The 21,034-nt window shown below is 47.6% G+C and overlaps 1 protein-coding gene across 1 annotated transcript; it reads left to right on the forward strand.

Moving 5' to 3' along the window:
- Positions 1 to 20,760, forward strand: MYH3 (myosin, heavy chain 3, skeletal muscle, embryonic). Its single transcript, XM_004684585.2, has 39 exons — positions 1 to 204; positions 1,723 to 1,866; positions 2,293 to 2,449; positions 2,889 to 2,916; positions 3,246 to 3,354; positions 3,954 to 4,046; positions 5,047 to 5,110; positions 5,192 to 5,290; positions 6,145 to 6,248; positions 6,331 to 6,469; positions 6,862 to 6,980; positions 7,057 to 7,206; positions 7,883 to 8,053; positions 8,149 to 8,455; positions 8,573 to 8,643; positions 9,416 to 9,503; positions 9,701 to 9,818; positions 10,550 to 10,673; positions 10,763 to 10,899; positions 10,984 to 11,239; positions 11,451 to 11,693; positions 11,780 to 11,956; positions 12,070 to 12,215; positions 12,287 to 12,377; positions 13,525 to 13,914; positions 14,001 to 14,127; positions 15,129 to 15,247; positions 15,399 to 15,595; positions 15,975 to 16,158; positions 16,713 to 16,878; positions 17,219 to 17,343; positions 17,506 to 17,814; positions 17,926 to 18,129; positions 18,209 to 18,334; positions 19,160 to 19,330; positions 19,410 to 19,514; positions 19,674 to 19,769; positions 19,878 to 20,015; positions 20,635 to 20,760. Exons 1-39 carry the CDS (start codon positions 1 to 3, stop codon positions 20,659 to 20,661), a joined length of 5,823 nt encoding a protein of 1,940 aa, XP_004684642.1. The 3' UTR covers positions 20,662 to 20,760.
- Positions 20,761 to 21,034: the final 274 nt, after the last annotated feature.

Here is a 21,034-nt window from a genome sequence, read left to right on the forward strand (position 1 = left end):
ATGAGTAGCGACAGTGAAATGGAAGTATTTGGCATAGCTGCCCCCTTCCTCCGGAAATCGGAAAAAGAGAGGATCGAGGCTCAGAATCAGCCCTTTGATGCCAAAACCTACTGCTTTGTGGTTGACTCAAAGGAAGAATATGTTAAGGGGAAAATTAAGAGTTCCCAGGATGGGAAGGTCGCGGTGGAGACCGAGGACAACCGGGTAAGCCTCCTCCCCTCTGAAGGTGACTGGCTTTAGTCTGCTCTCCTGGTTGCTGAGTCCAAAGCACCCCCTCACTCCTGCCACTGCCCCATCTGGCCCTGGTCCCAGAACGACTCACACAGCATCACTGTCATCTTTCCCAGGTGTCCTCAGAGAAAGCAGAGCTAACCAGCCCCTCGGACTGAGGGGTGGGAAAAGACTCTTACTGTGACTGATCAAAGCAATTGACTTTGAGGTGCTTTGGTCAATGTTCATGCACCCTATGCCAGAAGGGACATGCTCTGTGCACCCCCAGATATGGAGATGGCAGCTGATAGTAAGAGGACCTCTTAGTAAGCTCACCCTGGAGCTCTCCCCCATTCTCCTAGCATTTGCCATTTAACTGAGGCAGGGAGGAAGGCGTATAAAGTGTGTGGACCACCAGCTCCAGGCAAAGTAGCAACTTACCTGTGTGAAGGCCATGAGCAGTGTGGCCCAATTTACTTGGGCCAGTCACAAGGAAGTGCAAGAATAAGGGCTGGAAAAGAAACCCCCAGGGAGAAGAGTAAAGAAAATAGTGTGATTGGGTTGGGGCAGAAGGAAAAAGGCATTGCAATACCCCTTCAGGGCCACCACTTGTTCAAACTCTCCAGGGGTGACTGTATATATTTCAGATAAAGGAGCTAAAAAATGAGCTTGCAAAGAAGTGGGGCAGGGAGGCATGGAGAGGGAAGCTGGACATAATGTTGTACTAGAGAGAGTCTAGATCCTTCCCAAAGAGGGTGGGTTGCACCTGGGTATCTTAAGTGACTCTGTGCCTGGAGGCAGGGAAAAGCAACCATCTTCAGAGAAGGGTTCAGAGAAAGGTGGGAGGACAGGGCAGGGTGGGGAGGCAGGCAGGAGGCTGCTTCTCCAGCCTGGGGGCCTGGGGAATGGGGTCTTTTCCACCAAAGGGAGGCCTGAAGGATGCCAGTGCTGGGAACCACTTTGCCCTACACTTCCTCTCCTGGTTCAGCACTCTAGTCCCAGGAAGGGGGAAGGGGCGTGATGGGACTGGGGTCTCTTTCATAAGCATAAGCATGGGCCCAGAGATGTGGGTGGGCTGGACTGCTGCTTTTAGAGAGCCCAGAATGTGGGCTAAGTGTGGGTGCCAGGCCACACCCCCCCTCTCTGTGGCTGCCTCTGGATCACCTAAGACCCTCCTGTTCTGTCAGAGAGAGGAAAGCCCTTGGGTTGTGGGTCCAGCTGGATACCTGAACTGAAGTTCCCTGTTGGCTCCCCTCTCCCTCATCCCCAAGGCTGCCCGCAGAGATTTGCTCTTCTCATTTCTATCCTCCCCTCACCTGAGGCAACACATGAGGGAAACAGAAAAAGCCCTGAACAATCACCTAGTATCACCTCCACAGCGCTTGTCACCCTTCCCCTCACATGACCTGATCTCTAGTGCTGCCTTTAGCTCAGAGGTCTCTTCATGGGTGAGTGGTCTCTGCCACAGGCAAGGCACAGATTTGGGGTGAGTCTTGCCCCTCTCCCTTCCAGACCCTCATGGTCAAGCCAGAGGATGTGTATGCGATGAACCCCCCCAAGTTCGACCGGATCGAGGACATGGCAATGCTGACGCACCTGAATGAGCCGGCCGTGCTGTACAACCTCAAGGACCGCTACACCTCATGGATGATCTATGTGAGCACAGTCTGAGGGCCTTTCCCGGTGCATAATGGGGAGGCTGTGGGGGATGGGATTTTGACAGGTGAATGTTTGTGAAGTTGCTGAACAAGAAAAAGAGAAGGGAAAAGATACATGGAGAAAAACAGAGATGAATAGGAACGGGAGAAAGGGGCGAGGGGAGACTGAGTGGGAGAGCAGGAAAGATGGTGTGTAGGTTTGGGTCGCATCATCATCCCCTCTAGCCATGGGGGAGTGTAAGTGCTGCCTTCTCTGAGTCTCAACACCTCATCTATAAAGAGAAGTCCATCTCCCCTTCTGTACAAGATTAATGTGAAGTGAAATAACCATAAAGGTAAAGATTTCACACACACACACACACACACACACACACACACAAACACTCACACACACACACACACGCTATGTTTGACACTCCCGCAGACCTACTCGGGCCTCTTCTGTGTCACCGTCAACCCCTACAAGTGGCTGCCGGTCTACAACCCCGAGGTGGTGGCCGCCTACAGAGGCAAGAAGCGCCAGGAGGCCCCACCCCACATCTTCTCCATCTCCGACAACGCCTATCAGTTCATGCTGACTGGTAGGTTTCCAGAAATGAATCCTGGAGCTGGGTGGGCAGCTTTGTGGGCTACTGGAGGTGGGATAGGGGCGTGGGGGAGGGGGGTTGCCCCTCTGGCCTCCAGCAGAGGCGGGTGTGTAAAAGCTGTGCTTTGCAGGCCATGGGGAGGATTTTGGATATAATAGAGTATTGATTAAACCATATGAAACTGACATTTTTGTGAGCTTAAAAGAAAGATTGACAGTGTCATATCGTTTAACCTCATATGATGAGAAGCCACTGGCTGTAAGCAGGGCCTTAACCTCTGTGTGACTCAGTCTCAAGGATGAGTCTTCTCTCCCAGACTGAGGACGGAGAAAGGGAGCAGGGCCAGTGCAGGCAAACACTGACTATTGAAGAGTGAGAAGAGGACAGTTTCCTTTGCACTGCATAGACTCCATGTTATTTTTTCCTTTGGCAGATCGTGAAAACCAGTCCATCCTGATCACGTAAGTATCTGAGACATGACAGTTTTGTAACTGGTAAGGGGCTGCTTGCTCCATTCCATCCATTAGAAAGTGTTGAGAGCAAAGTCGATGATGAATAGGTAAATCTGGGGATGGGCAGGAGGTACGAGTTAAGGCCTGGAAACTGCATTCCCCTCGCTTGAGCCCACTGAGCTGGGCTGAGTCTTCCCTGGGCCTCTGAGCCACCCTGTAGTTTGGTTGGTTGATGTTTATCTGACTGAACTTAGAGTATGTTCTGGCTTCTGTGTGAATCTCAGGGAGTTGAGATTTTAGCAGGACTCGTTTCTTTCTCTCTCTGTGGCTCCAAATAGCGGAGAATCCGGGGCAGGAAAGACTGTGAACACCAAGCGTGTCATCCAGTACTTTGCAACAATTGCAGCTACTGGAGATCTCGCCAAGAAGAAGGACTCCAAAATGAAGGTATTTTTGGAGAGAAAGGTTTGGTGTGCTTCCATGTCTAACCTTTGCCTTCACTTCAGAAGAGGGGGTAATGATTGGTGACAGCTCCCCTCCCTGTCCACTGTTGATACAAAGGGAGCAGGCCAAGACTCTAAACTCTGAGGGGCAGCCAGGCAGCTCACACCAGTGTGTGCTGTACCTCACAGGAACAGATCCTGTCATTTTCTAAACCAGAAGGTTCTAAATCTTAACTAAGGTCAGTTTGGGAGCAGTTCAGAGCATTTACTCTCTGATGGTAGAATTCTATAAGCCAGTTTGAGAGAACTGTAGTGTCTACTTTGAAAGGATTACATCACAGCAGTGCAAAATGAATACGGACATCTTAACTAATTGGAGAATCAAGGAATTGAACAGGAATCAAGTTTAAAGGCAAGAGACCCAACCAAAGCCAAGTGGAACAAAATGGCAAATGCATTTTGAGTGATACTTGGCTGATTCAAATGTTGGAAAGTTGGGTGGGATGGATGGGTCTCCCCAGAGACTTCCAGTGTTTCCAGGTAGCCGAGTGACAACGCTGGACAGCATTTCTCACTGTCCCCATTTCTGATCTTTTACGCTAGGGGACCCTGGAAGATCAAATCATCAGCGCCAACCCCCTACTCGAGGCCTTTGGCAACGCCAAGACCGTGAGGAATGACAACTCCTCCCGCTTTGTGAGTCAGAGTTCAGTTAAGCTGGGACTTTCTCTGTGGCCTACAGGACAGAAAAGGTTCTGTTCTTGTGGAGGTTATAGACTAGCGGGGGTAGACAGTGAATGAGCAGAGCACATCACCGAGACCATTGGGCTAGTGACACATGAGGGTAAGAAAGCAGTACCTGTGATAGAGCAACTGGGGTGGGAGGGCGTGTATCCTTTAGGTGGGGCTGTGGGGAAGGCCTGGGGCAAGGGCTGGCCGGTGGTCTTGAGACCAGCAGGAGGAACAGCAACAAGAGCAAGAAGCAAGTGCACTCTCCCTGAGGTGAGGTGGGCCTGGTGTGGTCAAGGAACCTAAAGAGGATCTGAGTGACAAAGAGGCAGGCAAAGTGGCAAGTCCATGAGGCAAGGCAGAGAGGCCTGGTCTCAGAGGGGTCTAGAGGCAGTGCAAAGGGGCGTGGACTTGAGTCAGGAAGAACCGGCAGGTGCTAGAAGTGGGAAAGTGATGTGGTTTGATTGATAGCTTGGCAAAAATCACACTATTACTTTGTTGACTGGCTGGAGTGGGGCCATCAGGAGTCAGTGTGGAATAAGGGCCTCCCTGGTGGTGCAAGGAGTTAAGTGTCATCACTGTGAAGCTATCTGCAGCCACTGCAGCATGAGCTTGATCCCAGACGAGGGAGCTGACCACATGGCACTGCAGACCACTCATGTCTCACCAGCTGCTCCCTCAGCAGTGTATTTCAGTAGATCTGCCTGTTCTGCTTCCCGCTGTCTCTGCCCCCCTCCCCCACACCTCTGGCCTCTGCCCCAGCTCTTTTATGTATAAATAAATAAATCTTTAAAAACAAAATGAAACAAAGTGGTGGGGTAATGAGGCACATCAAAGTGATGAAGTGATGAGAAGGGAGGAGGGCATAGTTAATTTCAAGCCACAGGGGATGAAGCTCCCAATCCCTTTATGCAGGAGACTAACAGGTGCACAGAGATACTAGACACCAGCCCGTTCCCCTCCACAGGGCAAATTCATCCGAATCCATTTTGGCACCACCGGGAAACTGGCCTCTGCAGATATTGAAACTTGTAAGTAAATGACCAGGGTTGCTTGATGTCTCTAGGTGACTGGGGGCAGTTTGGAAAACAGGTCTGTGTTTGTGTTCATAGATCTGCTGGAGAAATCAAGAGTTACTTTCCAGCTGAAGGCTGAGAGAAGCTACCACATTTTCTACCAGATCCTTTCCAACAAGAAGCCAGAGCTCATAGGTGAGGAGGTAGCCAAAGGGCTTGGTCTTAAAGGCATTGGGGCTCTTAGATGACTGGACCAAGCAGTCTGTACTTTTATATCGATGCCTAGACAGCCAACGGGGGAATTTTGGTTTAGAAATGGGAGGTGACTATTTTGACAGCGATGTGCTAATTTGAAGGAAACAGATTCAAAGCACAGCAAGATTAAAGTACTGCTGAATTCAGTGCAGGTTTTATAAAACCCTTCTTGACAAGCAGCATCATCTGTCCTCTAGCGCCCTCTTGTGGTCCTACACAGAAACCAACCTCTGCCCAAAACTTGCCAGGCAGGTGCAAAACTAGGTGAAAGGCCTGTGGGTATTGTCCCTGCCCTTTGTTCTGCACCTAACAGAGACCTCCCTGCACACCAAGGTCTTCTTTCCTCTCTTCTTGTGCTTGTTCAGACTTCTGTCCTTAAGCCTGGAAACAGGTCGTAACTTTTCAACAGGTTTTGGAAAAGACAATGATTATACAAAGCAAACTGTGCTTGCGCAGCGTGGACTCCTGTCCTGACCCACTCTCAGCCAGGTTTCCTATTAACTTTGTCAAGCTACACTGAGAGGCACCACTTACATGCAAAGCAAGAGAGTCTGCCTATTCTCTCTGGGATTCTTAATTTACTTGGCAGAGCAAGCTGAAGTCTTCCCTCAACTTCATTTTCAGTCACAGCCTCAGTGTGGCAAGGACGTAAAAGAAGCTTCTAATTCTAAATTAAATTTGGAAAGTCAGCCCAGAATACAGGGGCTCAGACCACGGGGCTGGGGTGTGTGTCGGGGGGAAGGGAATGCTTTCTTTTGAATCCCGCGAGCTTCTGTAACTGTTGGTGCTTTCAGAGCTGCTGCTTATCACAACCAACCCTTATGACTACCCGTTCATCAGCCAGGGTGAAATCCTGGTGGCCAGCATTGATGATGCCGAGGAGCTGTTGGCTACAGACGTAAGTCAGACCAAGAGAAAGAGGTAGGGAGTTCCCCTTCCATCCCTGGGTCCTCTGGCTGATGAGCTGTCTTTCTATGTAGAGTGCCATTGACATCCTGGGCTTCACTCCAGAAGAGAAATCTGGACTCTATAAGCTGACAGGGGCCGTGATGCATTATGGGAACATGAAGTTCAAGCAGAAGCAGAGGGAAGAGCAGGCCGAGCCAGATGGCACTGAAGGTACAAAATCCCTGCAACAGGCCAGAAGCCAGTGCTGAGTGGCTGGCCTGTTCAACGGAAAGCACTTGCTGCCTCCTTTGGAGTGAATAACCCTCCCAACTGGAGAGGTGCATCTATAGGCAGTCATGACCTGTTTGCTAGAACGATCCATTTCAGGTACAATGAGAATGATCCAGTTTTCTGGAATCCAATTCAGCATTTTCATAAAATCTATCACTTGCCCTGAATGACTCAGATCCATCAGCTACCTATGAGCCCTTTGGAGACATGGACTGAAAGCACACTAGGATGAATTAGCCAAGCCTGGAAAAATCTGCATGGCTTTCAAAGCACCTTTCTACTCTGCCAGGCATCAGGGGTCACCCTTAACATTGCCTTTCTTTTCTTGCCAGTGGCTGACAAGACAGCTTATCTGATGGGCCTGAACAGCTCCGACCTCCTAAAAGCTCTGTGCTTCCCCAGAGTGAAAGTTGGAAATGAGTATGTCACCAAAGGTCAAACAGTGGATCAGGTAAGCTGCTGAGAAGGGACCCTGGTATTCCACGGCCGCTGCCTTCAGGCTCACTCCTTGATCATGCTCCTAACAGGTTCACCATGCTGTCAATGCCCTTTCGAAATCAGTGTATGAAAAACTATTCCTGTGGATGGTCACTCGCATCAACCAGCAGCTGGATACGAAGCTCCCAAGACAACATTTCATAGGTGTTTTGGACATTGCGGGTTTCGAGATCTTTGAGGTTTGCATTACTTACATTCATGTTTCCCTCTGGCTTTGTATGTTTTCACAATCCTGTAGGGAAGATGTTAAGGTCCTGATACATTTAAGGTCAACACATCACAGTATGGCATCTTCTAGGAAAACCAGGACAGACCAAGTAGAAGAGAAGTACCATGTTGGGAGGCTTCCATCATTTAGGAGGAGGGAAGATGTGTGTCAAGCGGAATTTTAAAGGATGTCCTTACATCCTTTAAAAAGGAGTGCCACATGTGGGGACTTTGATAATAAATCAGTTGTGCCACGTCTATATAGATATATTACTGGTTCTGGGTTCAAAATAAATAGCCATTTATGAAACAATTTATTATCTACCAGATAAACAAGGGTGAATAAAACACGAGCTTATAGTCTGGAGAGGAAAGTGAGATGCATAGAAGACACCCTCAAAGACTGGCTACAAAATAAGGGGCTACTGTAGTCAGTGCACACAAGAGCCCCAGACCATGAGAACTCAGCAGAGAGACGAACACCTTCTAGATGGCAGTTTGGAGAAGACTCCAAGGAGGAGGTGTGATCTGAGCTGGGCCACATCTCAAAGCACAGATGTGTTGACAGGGGCCCGAGGCAATGTGGAGTAAGGTTGGTGGGGCTTTGGCTTTGAAGGAAGCCTAATATTCTCTATGACCATTATGTAGTATAACAGCCTGGAGCAGCTGTGCATCAACTTCACCAACGAGAAACTGCAACAGTTTTTCAACCACCACATGTTCGTGCTGGAGCAGGAGGAGTACAAGAAGGAAGGCATCGAGTGGACCTTCATCGACTTCGGGATGGACCTGGCTGCCTGCATCGAGCTCATTGAGAAGGTACCCTAGACCATCCACTCTGGAACATCTCACATACTCCAGGCTCGTCTCTGCAGCACATATTTACTGTCTGCACATTGTCTTGCTCTCTCCAGCCTATGGGCATCTTCTCCATCCTGGAAGAGGAGTGCATGTTCCCCAAGGCCTCAGACACCTCCTTCAAGAACAAGCTGTATGACCAGCACCTGGGCAAGTCCAACAACTTCCAGAAGCCCAAGCCTGCCAAAGGCAAGGCTGAGGCCCACTTCTCGCTGGTGCACTACGCTGGCACCGTGGACTACAACATCGCCGGCTGGCTCGACAAGAACAAGGACCCCCTGAATGAGACCGTGGTGGGGCTGTACCAGAAGTCTTCCAACAGGCTCCTGGCGCACCTCTATGCCACCTTTGCTACAACAGACGGTAATGGGCTCTATAGAATACCTTGAATTTGCGCTTTCCCTGACCCTTTTAATTCACAGGCCTGAAGAATTCTCGATTACTCTGGTAACCACACATGCCACCTTTTATTTCCTTCAGCTGATAGTGGAAAGAAGAAAGTTGCTAAGAAGAAGGGTTCTTCTTTCCAAACCGTCTCTGCTCTTTTCAGGGTAAGAAAAACCAATGTATTTGCTTGTGTTCATTCAATTATCTCAAAAGGAGTCGTGTAGTGATTCTAAATCTGGTTTATTCAAGAAGAGTAAATTGGGGCCTCCCTCATGACACAGTGGTTAAAGTACTATCAAGCTATCACCAGTCACTGTGGCCTGAGTTTGATCTCTGGCCAGGGAACTGACCCGCACGGTACAGCAGACCTCTCCTGTCTCGCTGCTCCCCTCAGCAGTGTACTTTGTCAGTCTGCCTGTTCTGCTCCCCGCTCTGTCTCTGGTGAAGCCTCTCACCCCCTGCACCTCTGACCTATACCCCTATGCATAAATAAATAGATATGAAAAAAAAAAGAAAAAGAAGAAGAAAGTGATTTTTATCTGGTTACTTCATTTAGTGAGGTTAAGTAGCACTATGATAATATACAAATGAGGTTTAACAAATATGGGATGTGAATTTACTTATCATTTTGTATTACAACTGGCTGAGTTGGCTGACTTGGAAGGTAAATCCTAAGTGCAACTTTTCCCACCTGCCTGGACAGAGGGTTCTTGAGCTGATTTTAGAGGGCATTTTGTATTTGTTTAGTCTGTGGCTCACTGTGAAGCACAAGATGAGTAAATCAGCTATTTGCTTAGATTTCACTCCACAGGATTATTAAAAGAAAGAAGAATTTGCATTATTCTTTAGAATTCATGATAAATTTAAGATCTATGTCTTAATGTTCCATGACAGTACATGTCTTTGTAAAAGCTCAGATTTCATCATTTTCTTTAGGAAAACCTGAACAAGCTGATGTCAAACTTAAGAACGACCCACCCTCACTTTGTACGCTGTATCATTCCTAACGAGACCAAAACACCAGGTAAGGCAGCTGCAGGCTTTCTAGGAGGTGCTCTGTTTTTTTTTTTTTTAAATAATATAATAGTTTATTTTTGCATCATTTTGTGCCTTTTCCCAGTTCAGTTGTAACCCCCATGGGCGTCCCATCACCAAAACCAAAGGGTGTTCTGTTTTTAAGAAATTCTATGTGACGCTCGTATTTCTGGATTCTGTTCTCAGGGGCCATGGAACACAGCCTTGTCCTGCACCAGCTGCGGTGTAATGGGGTGCTGGAAGGCATCCGCATCTGCAGGAAGGGCTTCCCCAACCGGATTCTCTATGGGGACTTCAAACAGAGGTGTGCAACCAAAGTGTTTGACCCTTGAACCACATGGGGGTTAGGGTGTCAAACCCCGCCCCTGTTGTCAGAAATCCACCAATAAATTTTGACTCACTAAAAACTTGACAAATAGCCTGCTGTTGACTGGACGGTTTACTGATAACCCATAGGGTTGACGAATGCATGTTTTGTACATTGTGTGTATTATATATTTTATTCTTACAATAAAGTAGAGAAAAGAAATGTTATTAAGAAAATCATAAGGAAGAAAAAATACATTTACAATACTATACTGTATTAATCAATACCCTAATTTTATCATGTTTTTATAAGAAACTCCATGTATAAATAGGCCCGAGCAGTTCAAACCCATATTATGCAAGGGTTAGCTACATGTGCTTCTGGATGAGATGGATAAATGCCGGAATTTGGGAGAGAAAGTACTGACAGGAAAGGACCCATTTCAACAGTGCAGTTACAGACTTCCATGTAAAATAAATGAAATACCACTTCCCGAGGTATATATACTTCTTCAGCACTTTCTTAGGAGCTTATCTGATAGGCCATGGCAGAAAAAGAGTCCAAGGCCTGCCTATATTCTATCCTAGTAGGACCTTGGGCAGGTTTATGTCCCTTGCTAGACTTTGACCTTCTTGCTTACAGGAAGAAGTACATGAATGAGATGGTTTCCAGGGTTGTGCTTTACTAATTCTCCGATTGCTAATTCTCTCTTGTGTTTACAACGGCAGATACCGAGTGCTGAATGCCAGTGCCATCCCTGAGGGACAGTTTATAGACAGCAAGAAAGCTTGTGAAAAGCTGCTGGCATCCATTGATATTGACCACACTCAGTACAAATTTGGACATACCAAGGTATTGAATCAATTCTGACAGATGCCGGCAGTTGCATCCTTTCAGACTTCTCCAGAACATTGCCTCATCCTGTTTCTCTCCCTTTGAAGGTGTTCTTCAAAGCTGGCTTGCTGGGAACCCTGGAAGAGATGCGGGATGACCGCCTGGCCAAACTGATCACCCGGACACAAGCTGTGTGCAGAGGGTTCCTCATGCGTGTGGAGTTCCAGAAGATGGTGCAGAGGAGGTTGAGAAGGGTCTTAGTTTAAATGTGAGCTCTTTGGGGAAGGCGGGGAGTCTGTCTTAGAAATAACCAGTATTTCCTTTATAGGGAGTCCATCTTCTGCATTCAGTACAACATCCGCTCATTCATGAATGTCAAGCACTGGCCCTGGATGAAGCTGTATTTCAAGATCAAGCCCCTACTCAAGAGTGCAGAGACTGAGAAGGAGATGGCCACCATGAAGGAAGAGTTTCAGAAAACCAAAGATGAGCTCGCCAAGTCAGAGGCAAAAAGGAAGGAGCTAGAGGAAAAACTGGTTACTCTTGTACAAGAGAAGAATGACCTACAGCTCCAAGTACAAGCTGTATGTGCTAAGAACCATTTAATTTTTAAAAATTTTCTTAAGCTTGATCACTTGGGAAAACTGGACATGGGTGGAATCTCTGCTTTTTGGTTGGGATGCAGAAGTCATATGGGACTTCATATATGAAGTCATAAAGGACTTCATATATAATAAAATATTGGAGTGCTACAAACCTTGCCTCAGTAAAAGAAATTATGATTCTCTTTTAAAGGAAAGTGAAAACTTGTTGGATGCCGAGGAAAGATGTGATCAACTGATCAAAGCCAAATTCCAGCTAGAGGCCAAAATCAAAGAGGTGACCGAGAGAGCTGAGGACGAGGAAGAGATCAATGCGGAGCTGACCGCCAAGAAGAGGAAACTGGAGGACGAATGTTCGGAACTGAAGAAAGATATCGATGACCTTGAGCTGACATTGGCCAAGGTGGAGAAGGAGAAACATGCCACCGAAAACAAGGTACCCTCTTTGTAGGCCTTTCTTCTTTGATGTAGTCACTGTAAGCCAAACTTTATTTCTTTTAATCATTTGTGGTATTTCCCTAGGTTAAAAACCTTACTGAAGAACTCACTGGGTTAGACGAAAATATTGCAAAGTTAACCCGAGAGAAGAAGGCCCTCCAGGAGGCCCACCAGCAGACATTGGATGATCTCCAGGCTGAAGAAGACAAAGTCAATTCTTTGAGCAAAATCAAGAGCAAGCTGGAACAGCAAGTAGATGACGTAAGTAAATAATGCTAATTAGGTGTCCTAGAGCTCAAGTTTGGAAGAGCCCCCCCAAGCTTCTTCTGAAGCAAAGAACTTGTTCTTAAAACAAATGGAAACTTTTTTTTTAGCTGGAAAGCTCCCTAGAACAAGAAAAGAAACTCCGTGTAGACCTGGAAAGGAACAAAAGGAAGCTTGAGGGAGACTTGAAGCTTGCCCAAGAGTCCATATTAGACCTGGAGAATGATAAACAGCAGCTGGATGAAAGGCTCAAGAAGTAAGCCCTAACCCCTCTGAGTTCCATTCTGTAGGTGACTGGGTCTCACACAGTCCACATTCCCTTTATAGGAAGGATTTTGAGTATAGTCAACTGCAAAGCAAAGTGGAAGATGAGCAGACTTTGGGCCTCCAGTTTCAGAAGAAAATCAAAGAGCTCCAGGTAGGAGATGTGTGGGGCTTTTCTCTGCCCTAGACCATGCATTGTGCTGCCTGTCACTCTTTGGAACCAAGTGGCAGGACCCTAGGCCCACCCATCTCACTGGCTTCCTTTCTGTTAGGTTGGTAGAGCAGAGATGACTAATTTATCCAGAATTTAAAATAACATACATGATCGAAGTATTCTGGGGCAGCATTTAATTAACTGGGCAATATCCATATTTTCAGGGGACAATCACATGTCTGAACTGTGGGGTCTCTGCCTGAAATGACAGATCAGATTAGGACAGCAGGTCATTATGGGAAATCGGCTTTATTTTGAATCGACTGGCAAGGAGATAGGAGAGAAATTCAAATCTACCCTCCCAATGAAAAAGGAAGTGACATTATGCAGGTTTTAGGGACTAGGGCTGAGAGCCAAGGAGTTATATTATGTGGGCTGAGAAGCAGGTTAGGAGCAAAGAAATGTGAACATGTCTACATGTCTCAAGATCATTGGCTTGTCACAGGGCACTTCATACATGAAGGATGAAGAAACTGTACTTCAGATACTGGAGCTCTGAATTTCTGTTAGTGGGCCCCCGCCTCTGGGTAGCCCTAGCCTTACCTCCTCCTCCAAATTCTCATCTCCAGTCTGCCCTGGAGTTGAGTTCAAGGTGGTTTGACTTACTTGCTCAGGTATATGTCAGATAAGCTACATCTGTAAGTACCAGCCTCAAAGAGAAGTTAGAAGGCCTCCCTGGTGGCACAGGGGCTAAAGTCTCTGTGCTATGTAGCTATCACAAGCCATACTTCATAAGTTCGATCCCCAGCCAGGGAGGTGACCCACATGGCGCAGCAGACTTCTTCTGTCTCACCTGCTGCTCCCTGAGCAGCAAAGAGAGAGAAGTTAAGATCTGTTTCTGTCTTGTGAACTTTAGGACCTGAAAGCAACTTAACCACATAGTCTGTTTCGACATTGAAGGAAATTAGCAGCATTCTTACTGCTTCCAGTGAGCCCAAGAATTAGTTTGTCTAATGGGAATGGGGACCACCAGCCTGCTGAACCTGAGTCGCTCTGATGACTGATTGCGGGGGGGGGGGGTGATTGGAGATAGGGTGGGGGTGAGAGGGGAGGGGGGGTGTTAGGTGTGAATGGCTGTCCTCCGCAGGCGCGCATCGAGGAGCTAGAAGAAGAGATCGAGGCGGAGAGGGCCACCCGCGCAAAGACAGAGAAGCAGCGCAGCGATTATGCCCGGGAACTGGAGGAGCTGAGTGAGAGGCTGGAGGAGGCGGGAGGCGTCACCTCCACCCAGATAGAACTCAACAAGAAGCGCGAGGCCGAGTTCCTGAAGCTGCGCCGGGACCTGGAGGAGGCCACCCTGCAGCATGAAGCCACGGTGGCCGCGCTGCGGAAGAAGCACGCGGACAGCACGGCCGAGCTCGGGGAGCAGATTGACAACCTGCAGCGGGTCAAGCAGAAGCTGGAGAAGGAGAAGAGCGAGTTCAAGCTGGAGATCGACGACCTCGCCAGCAACGTGGAGAGTGTGTCGAAATCCAAGGTGCTCACGCTTTTGACAGGAGAGGTGTCTGTGATCATTCGAGTCTGAAAACCGACTTGACTTTTGACCCCTTTTTAATGCTTTAGGCAAATCTGGAGAAAATATGCCGGACGCTGGAGGACCAGTTAAGTGAGGCCAGGGGTAGGAACGAGGAGATGCAGAGGAGCGTGAGCGAGCTGGCCGCGCAGAAGTCTCGTCTTCAGACTGAGGCTGGTGAGGAGGGACTGTGAAGGGACACACTTAGCACACCTAAAAGGGGGGAACTGGTCAAAACTGAGGGACTGTTCGTTTGGGGACACTCATTCCAGGAAAACCTATCTTCTGAGACAAGTGGGCGTAAGGCATAGAAAGGTCTATTCAGTATGTCCTCGGGGAGGAAGTATCAGAATTCAGGAAAAGCAAGGGAGAGAGCAGCCCAGAGTAAGAGTGACCCCAAGTATCACCAGGTTCAAACTCGTTCAAAATGAATACAAACTTGCAAAAACCCGCACTTGTAAAAAAGCAGAAACTGGCCTAGAAACCAAGACCTGACGCCTTTTTACTTGCTGCACACAATGGGCAATTAATGCAGATAATGGGCAATTAAGTGATTTAGACAGTAAGTAAAGCAGCATGGCCAATTTGTATGATAAAAATAAGGACTGCACTTGGGTCTTTCATCTGGAAAATGTGGCTCTATGTGGCACTGGTCTCCTGGTCTATTCTCATAGGTGAATCCCTTGCAAGACAATGATGAAAAGAAGTTTAGTTGCCTTTCAACTTAAGAAACTTACCTCTGGAGTCACAAGCTTGTGACTTCTTTTTTCTTTTTTCTTTTACATCCATGTTAACATATAAACCTGAACTTAGGATAGTCAGCCAAGAGTGTAACTTCAAGTTACTAGAGGTAGGAAGTCCTGAGGAAATGTTTCTCTTAATGACAAATTGACAGTTGCAAACATCAGCCACTGGAAGGCTCCATGGAAGTTCTTAGGTACTTTTGATAATGCTTAAATCTGTCATTGTTTTCAGCAGGTTTTATTGCAAAAGTGACTGCAGGGTTCTAGAGGTTTACAAAGGTATCATATCAGGTTGTATTTTCAGTTTCCTTTGCATGGTCACATGGCTTTGTCTCCAAGAAAGGATCAAACCTCGTTGTCTACTATCTCTCCAGAGACACAGTAGGAGCTTGGCGCATGAATGGATCAAGTGAAAATATTCCCTTCTGCACACAGGGGAACTGAGTCGTCAAGTGGAAGAAAAGGAGAGCATAGTATCCCAACTCTCCAGGAGCAAGCAAGCATTTACCCAACAGATAGAAGAGCTCAAGAGGCAGTTAGAGGAAGAGAGCAAGGTACATCACCTGATTTTTCAAACACCACCAGCAGGGGACAAGGGAACTTTAGGCAGTAGGTGATGACGGCAGCGGCATACTTGGGCGTCATCCATGTGACACAAAATTGTTAAGTCACTGGGGACTCTCCCCCTTTCTTTGATTTCGGCAGGCCAAGAATGCCCTGGCCCATGCCCTGCAGTCCTCACGCCATGACTGTGACCTGCTCAGGGAACAGTATGAGGAGGAGCAGGAAGGCAAAGCTGAGCTGCAGAGGACGCTGTCCAAGGCCAACAGCGAGGTCGCCCAGTGGAGGACCAAGTACGAGACGGACGCCATCCAGCGCACGGAGGAGCTGGAGGAGGCCAAGTATGCAACTTGATGTGCCTTTAGAAGGACTAGAACTCTGTAAAGGTCAAATAATAGCAGTCACTCACTTTAGAGCCACTTGGGAAATATTTTGTTTCATTGCTACATGTCTTCCCATCACCTTCATCTTTTAAGGCAGAGCTGTGTCTTTAGGGAAACCTGAGTTAGCACATTTCATTAAGACAAGTAACTTTGATCTCAGTGAGAGACAAAGCAGATTATTGATCAATGATGTTTAGCAGACAGGAAATTCTCCTGGGTTCATGAAAGCAAGGGGGGTGTTTGAATCACATAGATTAGTGATTCTAACTTGATGACTAGTGATGTTTAAGAAGATTGAAATTTAAATAGCATCTGCTTCTCTTTCATATGTTTGAAGGAAAAAACTTGCTCAGCGCCTTCAAGATTCAGAGGAACAGGTTGAGGCAGTGAATGCTAAGTGCGCTTCCTTGGAGAAGACCAAGCAGAGGCTGCAAGGAGAGGTTGAGGATCTGATGGTTGATGTTGAAAGAGCCAACTCCCTGGCCGCTGCTCTGGACAAGAAGCAGAGGAATTTTGACAAGGTGTGGGGTCAGCTCCATGAAGGCAGAAGCCACCATGTGGGGGATACCTGCAGTTTCCTCTTCTGTAAAATGAACTGGGGATGGGGTAGGGGTGGAGGTCCCCTCCAGTGTCAGTGGAAACCCATTTCTATAATGTCATTCAGCCTTAAACATTTTTCTTCCTCACAGCACTGGTCTGTCTGGGTATCTAACTCTGTTCTCATTGAGAGGCTTTCTGGAATCTCCTTTCCAGATGGCAGATAAGGTCGATTAGACACAAAGTTCTAATGAAATATTTACAAGTGCATTTTCAGACTAGGGAAGAGCAATTATGTCTAGCTAATTCCTCCTCAAAGGATCCCTGGTCTTTTTGGAGATGGCAGTTGTTTCTAATCAATGATTGTTTTTGAGTAAATATATGGAATGGCAAATAATCATGAGCAAAGTTTGGTAAGAGACACTGCCAACTGCAGCCCCAGCTCTTGAGGGTTTTTTTTTTTTTTTGGATGTTGTAAGGATTTAGATGTTTGATGGAGAAGAACTAGCCAACAGCTGCCTTCCATCCTGTGCCCCAGGTGCTGGCGGAGTGGAAAACCAAGTGTGAGGAGAGCCAGGCGGAGCTGGAGGCATCGCTGAAGGAGTCCCGCTCCTTGAGCACTGAGCTCTTCAAATTGAAAAACGCCTACGAAGAAGCCTTGGATCAACTTGAAACAGTGAAACGAGAAAATAAGAACTTAGAACGTAAGCAGTTGGAAATAGTCTGTGTTCTCCCTTCATGTATAACTGGGCTGGGTGTGACTTTGGGGACTCATGAGTCTCTCTCCAGTAATCTTTTTTTTTTCTTCTTCTCTCTCTGGCTTGTTTATTTCCAGACATGAATTGATTAGGCCCCAGGTCTCTCCAGTAATCTTGTCTTAGACAAGGTCCAGTATATTCAGGGTGATATGACCAGAGACAATATTTTATCTAGAAAATACCATCCTCAGAATTTTGATAAAGTTAAAATGCATCTCACAGGTGCTTACTGGCCTGGAAACCTGCACAGGGCTGTTCAGATGCAATCAAAATTATTTCCTTGCAGAGGAGATAGCAGATCTCACAGAGCAAATTGCTGAAAATGGTAAAACCATCCACGAACTGGAGAAGTCAAGGAAGCAGATGGAACTGGAAAAGGCGGATGTCCAGCTAGCTCTTGAGGAAGCAGAGGTGAATGGGAAGCAGGGAGGTGGTGGGGGAGCAGGCGTGGTAATGGTGGGTTTCTAAAGATTAGCATCTAACATAGTAGAGTGGGTTGCAGATCTTCTACTGAAGCATATTACTTTCAAGGAATAGTGGCTGGAGTGACTTGTTTGGTTTTGTTCTTTAAAGGCTGCCCTTGAGCACGAAGAGGCCAAGATTCTCCGCATCCAGCTTGAACTGACACAAGTGAAATCAGAAATTGATAGAAAGATTGCAGAGAAAGATGAAGAGATTGAGCAGCTGAAGAGGAACTACCAGAGGACTGTGGAGACCATGCAGAGCGCCCTGGACGCTGAGGTGCGGAGCAGGAATGAAGCCATCAGGATCAAGAAGAAGATGGAAGGGGATCTCAACGAAATTGAGATCCAGCTGAGCCATGCCAACCGTCAGGCTGCAGAGACCCTCAAGCACCTCAGGAGTGTCCAGGGACAGCTGAAGGTGAGAGCGCCCCCTGGTGGGAAACCCTGTCCTGTCCTTCAGTACCCAAACACTAGGTCCATGGTCAGACACCTCCACCTCACCTAGCACTTTCCTCCGTGGTCTGGCTAGGACACGCAGCTACACCTGGATGATGCTCTCCGGGGCCAGGAGGACCTGAAGGAGCAGCTGGCCATCGTGGAGCGCAGAGCCAACCTGCTGCAGGCCGAGGTGGAGGAGCTGCGGGCCTCTCTGGAGCAGACGGAGCGGGCCCGGAAACTTGCAGAGCAGGAGCTCCTGGACTCAAATGAGAGGGTGCAACTGCTGCACACCCAGGTGAGCACGTGGGGGTGCAGGAGAGAGCCTGACCTCCGGCCACCGTGATGCTTGGGTAACACCTGTTCTCCTGCCCTAGAACACCAGCCTCATCCACACCAAGAAGAAGCTGGAGACAGATCTCATGCAGTTGCAGAGTGAGGTTGAGGATGCCAGCAGGGACGCCAGGAATGCAGAAGAGAAAGCAAAGAAGGCCATCACCGACGTAAGGCTTTTCCTTTCTGCTCCCCCGAGGCTGCCATGGTTGTGTTTAATGAAAGTCTCTGCCCTTTCCCAACTTAGGCAGATTAGGGCTCCCCATGGGGCACACTTGGTATGCACTCTGCTCCAAACATCTCCCTATCTCCCCAGAACTCCAAGTGTCTCCTGCTTATTTAAGAGGTGGACATGAGAAATAATGGAGTGTAGAGTTAAAAGAGCTGTTTCTTATGTGTACAGAGAGGTATTATGCTCTTTAATCTTCAGCATATGACTTATTTGGAATATGAACATGACACCCTTGAATGTCAGTGTCTCTCCAAATTGCACCTCTCAGGAAGCAGGCTTGACAGCCTCCAGCACCTAGCTTCAGTCCTCTGGGAGGTCCCTCCCTGCCGGCCTCAGGCCCATGGCGCTCTCTGCTGCTGGACGGAGAACATTTACCTAGTGACTATTTGCTCACACCCCTCGGAAGGCAACACCCCTGCTGTCCCAGTTCTCCAGAGGCCTTCCTTAATCTCACTATCCCCAAACTTGTGATGCTAGTTTCAACTCAGTTCTCTGTAATTCCCAGGTTCCTTGAGAACATACATTGGTGATAATGGAAAAAAAAAGTCCTTGGGATAGGGGAAGTTTCCCAAGAGGTCCCTGGAGTTCCTGGGGAGATAGCTTAAGTAAGGGAAGAAGCCATTTCCTACTTTCATTTCTTAGGTTAGCTTATGTACCAGTCATTTTTCTTTGCAGAGCTCTGGGTCCTGTAGGGACCCAAGATGTGGTTGCCCCAAGGTACTTGAACTTCATCTGCATTTAGTGGGTGTGATTTGCTTTTCAGGCGGCCATCATGGCCGAAGAGCTGAAGAAGGAGCAGGATACCAGCGCCCACCTGGAGCGCATGAAGAAGAACCTGGAGCAGACAGTGAAGGACCTGCAGCACCGTCTGGACGAAGCTGAGCAGCTGGCCCTGAAGGGCGGGAAGAAGCAGATCCAGAAGCTGGAGACGCGGGTACTTAGGAAAAGCACTATGGCTCAGCACAGCTTTCTGGTCTCTAACACCCCAGACTAATTTTCAACTTGTTTCCCAGATCCGAGAGCTGGAGTTTGAGCTTGAAGGGGAGCAGAAGAAGAATACTGAGTCTGTTAAGGGCCTGAGGAAGTATGAGCGGCGGGTCAAGGAGTTAACTTATCAGGTGTGTGGAAAGAAAACCTTCTAGGCTTTTTCTCTGTCAAGTACAAACGCCAGTCTGGTCTCGCTCTCCAGAAATCAGGAAGCAACACTTTAGCCCCAGAAAACCGGTCAGATCTTGTGTTCCCTCTCTCTAGTTCCATTCTCACATTCTCACTTTTAGAGTGAAGAAGACAGGAAGAATGTGCTGCGATTACAAGATCTAGTGGATAAGCTTCAAGTGAAAGTCAAGTCCTACAAGAGGCAGGCAGAGGAGGCGGTAAGTCAGACATGCTTGGGGCTTTACAGCAGCAGCCTGATGTTTTCTCCTGGCGAGCTCTAAGAGAGGTGCATGTTGGTCTTACCTGCCTGGGCTTTTTGGTTTTAGGATGAACAAGCCAATGCTCATCTCACCAAATTCCGAAAAGCTCAGCATGAGCTCGAGGAGGCTGAAGAACGTGCTGATATTGCAGAATCTCAAGTCAATAAGCTACGGGCAAAGACCCGAGACTTCACCTCCAGCAGGGTAGGCGACCCCACTGGTACAGGGGAAGCAGCAGGAGTGGGTTCAGCAGCACCCCAGGAAGACCTGGGAAGAATCCATAGTGATGTAAATATTTGGAGGCTGAAGGGGATCTTAGTGAACCCTTAGTTTTAGAACTTCCAGTCTCAGGCTCAGGAAGGAAGGGATTTGCTCATAGTCACTTACCTGAGAAGAGCTTTGCTGGAGACAAAGTCTATAGGTCACAGTCAGACACCTTGCTGGCAAGGAATGAGTATTTTTCCAGTGAGAGCTTCAGGCGCCCTCTGCTGGCCCTAGTCTTCAGTCCCTGTACAGTAGGTTGACTGGTATAGGCAGCTGTAGGAACTTTCAGCGCTAGGGGTTTCTCTCTGAGAGCCAGTTTCACAGGCTATATGGTGACTTCCTCTACATATGCAGTCATGTGTTCTCCTGAGGTCCAAAATATTCTGTGGTCTATTAGAATATGCTTCTACTACAGTCCTCCGCTCTACCAAATGAGCTTTCAAAGGAATCACTGTTGGAATATGCATGCAAGCCACTCCATGGTGCCTTCAGGCGAGAGACCCAGAATAAATGAGTTTCTGGCACCTGACATTACTCAAAATGCCTACTTTCTCTCCAGATGGTGGTCCATGAGAGTGAAGAGTGAACTATCCAGTTGTGCAACAGGACAGAAAATATAGAAAATGTATACTTTCACAATCATTAGATTTCATTTTCATGTGACTGCTCTTCACTTGCAATAAACTTTGCCTTGTTTTCAATTGAGGTGCTGTTTCATTGCATTTATGCTCTTGGCAGCTCGTGGAAGTGTTTCATTGGTGATCTTTATGCTTAATGCTGACATCTTGGTAGCAGGTGGCTTGATAAATTCATTGGTGTGTGTGTGTGTGTGTATGTGGGAACAGAGACAGAATGCTTTTGGTTTGAAGTTGAGATTAAATCAGAAAGAAAAAATACTCAGCTAACCATGGTTTGATGGGGGGCTACTCAGAAGAATTGTCCCTTAAAATTATATGAAG

The sequence above is a fragment of the Condylura cristata genome, unplaced genomic scaffold (assembly GCF_000260355.1).
Source record: "Condylura cristata isolate star-nosed mole 26May11 unplaced genomic scaffold, ConCri1.0 scaffold00017, whole genome shotgun sequence".
Taxonomy (NCBI): Eukaryota; Metazoa; Chordata; class Mammalia; order Eulipotyphla; family Talpidae; genus Condylura; species Condylura cristata.

Coding starts and splice junctions, on each gene's coding strand:
- MYH3 (XM_004684585.2), top strand. CDS start 1: ATGAGTAGCGACAGTGAAATGGAAGTATTTGGCATAGCTGCCCCCTTC. Junction 5,111..5,191: donor CTCTGCAGATATTGAAACTT/GTAAGTAAATGA, acceptor TTGTGTTCATAG/ATCTGCTGGAGAAATCAAGA. Junction 18,130..18,208: donor TGCAACTGCTGCACACCCAG/GTGAGCACGTGG, acceptor CTCCTGCCCTAG/AACACCAGCCTCATCCACAC.